The following is a 9,746-nucleotide window of genomic DNA, read 5'->3' on the forward strand; positions in this document are numbered from 1 at the left end:
AAAAAAAAAAAAAGAAAAGAAAAGAAAAAAATATATATCCCAGTGTCCTTACTTGGGGCTGAGTCAAGAAGATTCAAGAAGATGTGAGCATCATCATATCTTGGGCAAGTTCCTGGCAGGCCTCTGAGGGCCCTGTCACACTGACCTAGGTCCTGCCTCATGGACACACAAGCTGGGACAGACAGACTAAAGCAGCTCTAGATAGCCAGGAAAAGCCCAGAGCTAGAAGGCAACTGGAAATATGATTTGGATTCCACTCTTGGGGGCTGAGAGAGAAGAATATTGTCCAGGCCTGGCACACAGCAGAGCAGTCTGGAGGCCACCTCGGAAATTCGGCCCCCCCACAGGGAGGTGGTGGTGAGCCCCACACCTGGACCCAACCTCCCTGTGCAAGTCACCCACTTAGGTGTCTCTTGGCACTTTGCAGAAGCTTCTGGGAGGGAGGCCAGGAGACATGAGGCAACTGTCTGCTCCAACTGGAGGGAGTTGAGCCTTCCCTTGCACAAACAGATCAATAGTCTGTGTTTCTGATGGGTGAACTTGATACATGACACTGAACGGACATTGCATGATGGGTACAAACCCAAACCAGAATCAAACCCAAATCCATAAACAGGAAACAGAAAACCCAAGAATAGCATTGGAAGTACTACCAACCCATCAAAGGCTTTGGGTAGAACTAATAGCCTGAATTCTCCTGTTCCCTAATCTAGGAAGAGGGCCACCCTTTCTCTGTGGTCACTCTGAGACGGACTCAGATGGAGGAAAACATGCTAGAATCATCTCATCAACACTTATTCACACCTACTATGATTCAGCCAATGTGCCATCCTCAGGGTACAGAGATAAGACACAATCACCTTTCAAGAATTTATCATTAGTTTGGAAGACAAGAGTTAATAAATAATAGCAATATAGCTACAAAGTTGAGCCTGCCTGCATGGTACTAGAGGAGCACATGCTTTACAGATGGGTTTGTGTGTGTGCAGCTGGTTGATAAAGCAGAGGCTTTTCTGAGATTCTCAGTATTTAGACAAAATACTAAAGTCACCCAGCCAAATTCTTAACAAGGTCAATAGGGGGCGATCGTGGGGCTCTACAGCCGCAGGCCTGTACTGTTTTCAGTACTCTAGTACCTTAGCAGAATTTACACCAGGAAGGGGACCCTTTGCTTATCAAGGCAACTGAGGTGCCTTAGGAGGCTCTGTGCCAGGACGGCCTCTCTGATTTACCGCACAAAACATGAAAAGTTTGTCATTAACAAACACAGCCTTTAGCCCTTTTACTTTCCCTGCTTGGAGAATTTAATATTCCAGTAAAGCAGCATTTATGAAACACCAATTATATACAAAAGTACTGTTTACTAGACTGTGAAGTTCTTCCCACAGGAGGAAATTCTTCCGCAGAAGGCCAGGAGCTCCCTGGGTGTGGGAAGCCTGAGTGAGACCCACACTCTCCAAAGGCAAGCTGGTGATTCCTCCCCTTCCTAAGTCTCATCCTCCCTGCCAGATCTTTAGTGCAAATGGTTCCCGGCTACGCACAGAAAGGGGAGTGCCTCTGAATGGAAACCCGGTTCTCTTCCAATCCGACCTGAATTTCCTTCTAGCCCTCATGGCACACAGCGCCCAGGTGGCCCGGCCTCACCCTGGATCCTCAGGCTCTCCTGATACTGGATGATGAAGTACTCCTGAGTCTGCTGCAGCTTCTTCAGCTCATTCTCCGTGTCCTGCGTCACCAGGCGCAGCTCCTCAAATGTCTGGTTGATCTGGAGGTGTTTCTGGGACATGGTGTCAGCAAGACTTCCAACTGGAGAAGTACCCTGGGGGACATATCAGGGGAAAAGTGTGGGCGGCAGTGAGCTGGGCAGTGAGGATGGCAGAAAAATTCAGGCCTCTGGGCACCCGGGTGGCTCATTCGGTTAAGTGTCCAACTTTAGCTCAGGTCATGATCTCGTCGTCCATGAGTTCGAGCCCTGCATTGGGCTCTGTGCTGACAGCTCAGAGCCTGGAGCCTGTTTCAGGTTCTGTGTTGCCCTTTCTCTCTCTGCCCCTTCCTCACTCAAACTCTGTCTCTCAAAAATGAATAAACATTGAAAAGAAAAGAAAAGAAAAGAAAGAAAACCTCAGGTCTAAATATGAAGGAAAAGCCAATGCTAGCTAGCACCTGTAACCTGGCTGAAACCCCAAAAGGTAAATTTTGAGTCAGAGGAATTGCAAACATCATTTGGGAGAACCGGTGTGGAAGGGGGATAAAAGGAGGGGAAATAGGTGTCTTGACCTATTTACATATAACAGAGTAGAAACTTCTATCACAGTCTGGCTTCCATCAGAGTTGCCCAAACAGGGTCCATCTGATTCCCTCCAGAGACTAGAACTCAAAACATCCAGGATATACCTGGGTGTTACTACTAGTGATATGACCCCTCATTCCACATTCACTCGCTGCTCCAGGGCAACGGACGTGTGAGGTGCTGGGGACACGGTGGGGAAGAAGGCTGTGTGAACACACACTATCTGTGTCCTCACTCCAGACCTTATTCTAGGGGAGGGAAAAGGCTGAACCTCTCACAGATGGCGTCATGGAGACCCCAAAGTTACAGGGCAGGCGCAGCAAGGAGTCTGCGGATCCAGCCACTTACGTGACCTGGTCTGAGCCATTGCCTCAACACTTGGCTGAGGGAGGGCTCAGCAGAAATCCCTCTTAAGTCATCTCACCTGAATATGAACAGGACTCTACTCAAAAACCATTCGGTTGGGGTTAAATTATTTTGTACTTGTTCACATTGTTTTGTGGTAGTAATCTCATCAAGGTCATGAATCAGTTAAGATCGAGACCAGTCTATTTCTTTTGTGCCCCTTAGGACAATGCTCTGTTTATAGAGACACCAACAGATGCATACTGAGTTATCTTAAGAGATCTGGGTCCAGAGACAGGGGGGCAAGAAAGCACTTCCCAGCTCCTCTCCCCACACCCATGGGGCACTCACATTGTTGGCTTCTCGGACCAGCCTCTGCTCATTGTACAGAATATGCCGGATGCAGCGCACCAGCTCCATGGGGCAGCGGTCGTACGTGTTCTGAAAGAACCCAATAGCAGACATCACTTTCTTCCACTCTGTGCTTTGGGGCCTAACCCCACCTCAGAGCAGGGGTGAGATTTGATGATGAGGGACTCCTGGAGACATGATGGCATAATCATGAGCAATGTGGCTCCTCCCATACCAAAGAACACCAAGAAAAGCACACCAAAGGGAATCCAATTACAGTGAGAAGGTAAGATTGTTTTATTTCTTGCCTCCTAATTTGCCTAAAGTACTAGGGTGTCATTCCTGGAAACAGGATACATAAATTTCAAAAAGGCCACATAAGAGAAATGACACCACCTTGACTGAGCAATCAAAATTACTACCACCAATGCAAGGAAGATGGACGGTGTATGTCTTCAGATGTGATACCCTGGGAAGGACACAACATCACTTACTCAGAATTCTGATCAGAGATGTGTAACCTGAAACTAATTAGGAGGAGACATCACACAGACCCAAAAGGATGTCCATTTTATCTTTAAAAAATAGATGAGCTGAATTATTTTTAAATGTCAATGTAATGAAAGGCAAAGACAGTTGAGAATGGTTCCAGATTAAAGTAGATTAAAGAAACACGTCAACCAGACGTAATATGTGGTCCTGGGCTGGTGGCAGAGAAATGCTCTAAAGGACTTTATTAAGTCAGTTGACAAAATGGAAATACAGATATAAGACTGCCTAACAGTGTTCTATCAATGTTAAATGTACTAAAAATGATAACTGTACTGTAACTATGTATAGAAAACGCACACTGAAGTACTTAGGGGCAAAGGGACATGTGTATGCAACTTACTCTCGAGGGACAAAAAATGTGTGTAAGTGTAGAGACAGAATATGACAGAGCAAATGTTAACGACGGGCGGATCTGGGCGTATGTAGTGGTTCTTTGTATCAATCCTGCAACTTCCTATGAATCTGAAATTGTTTTCAAATAAAAAGTTTAAAAACAAAAGGCTACAACCACAAAGCCAAATAATAAGAATGTTATACACCGAACATGTAAGTCAACAACACTGGGTTGGAGAGGAGAATGAAAATCTCTATGGGAAGCACTGAATGGAGAAGAGGATGGGGTGTGACGCAGCCTTCACACCCACCTGGAGCTGCGTGGCATAGTGCCCCAGCTTGATCTTCAGCAAGAACCCATCTTCCCCCACTTGGTGCTCCGCCTTCTTCTGCAGCTCCTGCACCAGGCCCTCCAGGAGCTGGGTGGCCTTAATGTTCTCCTGTGGATTATCAAGATCTATTGAGTCCCTAGGGGAAAAAAATTACATACATATGTATACATACATGCACATGAGCCTGTATAAATGCAGCCTCAACGCATCACACCTTTTCTTTAGCTAAAGTGAGTTCTTCATAATGCTCACTGCAAGTTTTAGGAAGCAGTTCAATTCAAATTGACTAGATGCCTACGTTAATCCATCCCTAATCCACTAATTAGCTTAGTGGAATGTACAGTTTCTTTTCTTCTTTTTTTTTCTTTTAACAAAGTACCGCTCTTTCTCCTTTCTCCTACTGACTTATTTTGGTGCTTATGCTATCTGCTTCTAGAAATGAAGGAAGGGAAAAGGAAAGTGCTTTGTGTACTCTGAAGGAAATAAGGGCTCTGATAACTTCCTATTTATAGTTACCCCTTAAGGGTGTAAGGGGGCATAAGGTCAAGAATGTTGTACACACTTTTTCCAGCCTTGACTAGTTCTCTGTGTTGCTAATTCCACACAGAGTATTTCTCAAGTAAAGGCAGGTGAAACATCACTTACTACTATTTCTAAAGAGCCCTGGAAATGAGATATTAGGACAGAAGGTGCCTGCAACTATTTACACAAATCAGATCTTTCTATCACGAGTCGCAGCTCTGGGACCTGCAGGCAGTGCTAACTCTTCCAGTGAGGCAGAGAAACCACGCTATGGACTTGGCATTAACTCAGAGACACTGACCTGGGGACAGGGGTTGGATGGCTTCCCTCCCTACTTTCTTCCTTTCTTCTTTCCCTCTTCTCTCCACTCCCTTCTCCAACTCTTCCTTTTTTAAAACAATTTAGGTGACAATTGCTACCGGCCAGTACGGAATTGCTTAACTCAGCTCACTGAAGAAACCAAACAGCTGTCAGATTGAAATAACATTCAATTACTGCTGACCGGGTCTGGGCCAAACAAGAGATCTAGAGGCAGCTAAAAGGCTCTGTCACTCCTAAGCCCCTGAAGTCCGTTAGCAACTAATTTCAAACAAAGGCACAAACAGGTGTGCCAAAACACTGATCATGTGGTTCATCACATAACGTGCTCAAATCTGCACTCTGAGGAGATAGTAGAGAAAACCAAACTTTAAATAGGTATACTCTCTGTACTAAATAAAGTATGTACTAAATAAAAGCCTGGAAGGAATGGAGGCTATTTCAACTGGCAATAATGTTCCTTGTCTGAGGAATCCACTCTTGAGAAGATCCCGTCTCTGGGCAAAACTCATGGAAATCAAGTACTGGTTCTGGCACTTAAAAACTTACTTCTCTGCTTAAAAAAAAAAAAAAAAAAAGCCTTTTTTAGCTTAAACATGAAGAACTGAATAGCTTTTTATTAAAATCTTTATGTTCTTAAGAAAACCAAAATAAACAAAATTCAGGTTTTCCTTCATAGCAACACCAAGTCTTTTAGCATTCATTTAGTTAGAAACTACATGAGAGATCTACTAGATGAAATTTTAAATCACTAGAAACTTTCTACTAATGGTTTTCTGAACTCTCCAAATCATTAAAACAGAAAAGAAAATGAAAAGGAAATGGAAAAGCACTAAGCAAGGTGCAGCTGACATGCTTATATTTAGCTCATTTTCTTTTTTTTTAATCACTTTGTGACACGAGGCTGAGATTTTTAAAATTGCCCAGAAAATTGCCTTCCTTCGGTGCTCTCTGGTTTTCAGACAGAAATCTGTTACTAACACATAACTGCAATTATTCGAAGGCAGCGTTACTGACAGGTACACAGTCGCATGGTGGCCGGCTTCTCCGGGGCTCTGCCGGACAGGGCCCCCCCCACCTCCCGCCACCCCCACCGTGTCAGGGGCCTTAAGTAGCTGATGAGCACATCAGATCAGACGGACAGGGTGGTGGCCTCCTAACACGCTCCCAGACCCTGAGCAAAGCAGCAACAGCCTGCTGCCTGGAGTGCAATGATGTTGTCAATCTACTACATTATACTAATTCTGATAGAATTTGGAAAATAAGAAAAATAACACTTGTTAAATCTGCCACCAAGATATGACTGGTGTTAATATTTTGGTGTACTGTCTTTTAGTCTATATGGGTATATGTAGATTTAAAAACATAGGGGCATGTGGGTGGCTTAGTCAGTTAAGTGTCCGACTTTGGGTTGGATCATAATCTCCCAGTCTGTGGGTTCGAGCCCTGTGTTGGGCTCTGTGCTGACAGCTCAGAGCCTGGAGCCTGCTTTGGATTCAGTGTCACCCTCTCTCTCTTCCCCTCCCCCACTCACACTCTGTTTCAAAAGTAAATAAACGTTTAAAAAGAATCAACATCTCCATTGTTAACTTTGTTAATAAATACATTTTATTAAATGATATGGATATGCATACCTTAGCTGCCCCATTAAGCACTGAATTCTTTGTGGACATGGGCTTTTTTTTAAAGTTTATTTACTTAGAGAGAGAGAAGGAGTGTGTGCATGAGTGCAGACAGCAGTGACAAGAGAGTGAGAGAGTGAGAGAGAGAGAGAGAGAGAGAGAGAGAGAGAGAGAGAGAATCCCAAGCAGGCTCCTCGCTGTCAGCGCAGAGCCTGAACACAGGGCTCGATCCCACGAACTTTGAGGCCATAACCCTGAGGCAAAATCAAGAGCTGGATGTACAACCAAGCGGCCCAGGCGCCCTGTGGACAAGGGCTTTAATCTGTTCCTATGAACTCTGACACCCTATAGGCACTCAAAACATATTTGTTAGTTGTTTACTAGCAGTAATACACTAATGCTTTTAGCCAGAGTTTACTATTAAAGGGGAAAAATCCTATTTTAAAAATCCCAAGAGTTATTCCATCTCCTTAAAATCTAAGCTAGGGTTAAATACCTTCTCTTGGGTCACGTCATTTAAAAAAAATGTACAACTTTTAAAAGTCTCCATCATGTTTCCCTTCCAATCAAACTTTAATATGCCTGTGCTTCACTAAATAGGATAGAAAAAAACACTGTTCCCTTACCAAGCTTGGCTTTCAATCCACTGGGATAAGTAATGTCGCACCTCAATGGGGAAATGCTGACCATATAATGCTTGCATCTGATGAAGGGCATCGCCTTGGAGCTGCTGGGCTTGAATCCACACAGCCATGGTTTGCAACCTGTTAAATAAATAACAATCAGTGGTTTGGGTAGAGTTTTGGTTTTTTTTTCCTCAGCTTTCAAATCTAATAGACTAAATATTCACAGTTATAAAACCTAGAGACAAATGTTTTTAAGCCCATCTTGGTAGATCAGTATTTTTGAACCGAATTTTAGCTTTAAAAATGTTTCAAAATGTACACATTCAGTGTGGCCATCGGAAGGCATATAACTGGGTCTATGAAGCTCTGACTGTAAAATAAACTGAAGTCCTACCAAGTAAAAGTACAAAGCTAGCATTAGGGGAAGAACAGCCTATAGTTTTGATGTCACAGGCATATTCTTTACTTTTGTTCCAAACTTAAAGTAATAATAAGCAGCATTTAAACAGGATAAATAATTAGCAAATGGATTTTTAAAAGAATTATTTGTTTTGGAGCTGGTATTTTGACTTTTAAGAAATACAATAAATGTGCTATTTTGAAAAAGACCCAGTAAAAGAAAAGTGAAAATATCTAAAGCATGAATTGAACCCCATATATTATTACTAGTTACCTAAGCTGCAATGCTTTACACACAAAGGGCATGGATTGATCTGGAAAAATGCCCCAAATGTCACCTTCTGAGTTACTGTGAAGGAATTTATGAAACAATCTTCTGTTAAATTATAGCATTTAAAAATCTCTCTGACATAAAAACAACACATCCCAGCTAAGAGTCAGGAACAAGAACCATTGTATTTCAGTAGTAGGTAGGTTTTTAAAACATGCTCTGGGATCAACCTGTTTGTGGCAGCAAAACTACTTTCATGTATACATGGTAGTAAAACTGAATCTTGCTCTAATACTATGATCCATGGTGTAGAATTTGGTGTAAGGCAGGGCTAACTTGAAACCCATCCAAAATGATTTGGCTACTGATCTGCACAGTTCTCTTAGCTATGTTACAGTTAGGGTCCAGTAAATCAGATCTTGGTTTTGTTGAGTACCGGAGACTACACATGTGTGTTAGGAAACAAAAATCCCTTCTCTGTTAGTTGTAGTTGTGCGATCACTTAACACAGAGCTATTTATGGGACAAGTCAGTTAGCCAACAATGAGGTGTGGGGTGGATGCCAGTTACCTATTTTAGACTTGTGCAGTGCTATAGAACACTTGAGCGGCGTACAATTTTATTTAGGGCTTTGGGCACTAAAGCTGGGATCACTATAAGATCATCCAAGACCTCAAATTTCAATGGCTGAGAGTTTACTAGGAGAAAGACTTGGATAAAAGAGCTCTCTCCAGAAGCAATCCCATGTTATAATCCAACATCTGGAAGACATTTAATTGTACAATATAATTTTTAATTAAATGAATCACACCCAAGATTTTGGAAAATTGGAAAAGATATCAAAGGCTTGTTTTTTGGATAAAAGGTAAAAGGGATGGATGGGTTGGGTGGAGGTTCTGAGGCACTGAAGTGCATGGGAGAACAAGGAAGGAATGAAAAACACCCTTTTGGGGGTAAGGAACTGGGATGAAGTAGGACCTCGCCACAGCAGTCTTCATGAGTATATGAACAACAGATCCAAAGGTGGTCTTGAATCCTTCATGCATTAACTGAACTGACCCAAGAGACAAAAGAACAAAAACTGGGGGAAACACTGATCTCCTCAGAGACCCCATAGGCCTCTCAAAGAACACAGTATTCTGGCTCATTGTATCCTCTTGGTCTACTTGACTTCTCTTCACATGATTTATCATTACCAACATTTATCATATATTTGTTTACTGCCTTCTCACTAGGGTGAAATCACCATGAACACAATGATTTTTGTTCAGTTTCTCTTGGGCCTAGAACTGTGTCTGGCACATAAGCGTCCCATAAATTTTTGTTGTTGAATAAATAAATTTATACACACAATTCAGTCAAATCCATTGGCTCTTTCTAAAGTTATTGTGGAACAAGTAATCTGTATGAAATACCACGTCAGGGCATCTGGGTGGCTCAGTTGGTTAGGCATCTGACTCTTGATTTCAGCTCAGGTCATGATCTTGCGGTTTGTGGGATCAAGCCCCGCATCAAGCTCTACACTGACAGAATGGAACCTCCTTGGGATTCTCTCTCCCTCTACCCACCCCCTCACATACTCATGCTTGCTCTCACTCTCTCAAAATAAAGAAACATTTAAAAAAATTAAAAAAAAAGAAAGAAATACAATACCAAGGCCAGAAAAGGGAACAGATTTTACAACTTGAATGAGTCTGTATAAACAATATTCTATTTGTTCCTTAATAACATATGCCATAATCTGTAATTTTACTTTTTAGTTTTTATTAATTTATTTTTGTTTAT

At 42.5% G+C, this 9,746-nt stretch overlaps 1 protein-coding gene across 1 annotated transcript in view; it reads right to left on the bottom strand.

The window, feature by feature from the left end:
• The window catches only part of STAT5B (signal transducer and activator of transcription 5B), a 23,690-nt gene extending 16,261 nt beyond the window's left edge, over nt 1-7,429 (bottom strand). The window contains exons 1-4 of the mRNA XM_029927046.1: nt 7,292-7,429; nt 4,183-4,339; nt 2,987-3,076; nt 1,611-1,819 (exon numbers count right to left, since the gene is read on the bottom strand). Of these exons, the coding sequence (XP_029782906.1) occupies nt 1,611-1,819; nt 2,987-3,076; nt 4,183-4,339; nt 7,292-7,419 (584 nt within the window). The 5' untranslated portion in view covers nt 7,420-7,429. The remainder of the gene's footprint in view (nt 1-1,610; nt 1,820-2,986; nt 3,077-4,182; nt 4,340-7,291) is intronic.
• Between the last annotated feature and the right edge of the window lie 2,317 nt (nt 7,430-9,746).

Source organism: Suricata suricatta, chromosome 17 (assembly GCF_006229205.1).
Source record: "Suricata suricatta isolate VVHF042 chromosome 17, meerkat_22Aug2017_6uvM2_HiC, whole genome shotgun sequence".
Classification (NCBI taxonomy): Eukaryota; Metazoa; Chordata; class Mammalia; order Carnivora; family Herpestidae; genus Suricata; species Suricata suricatta.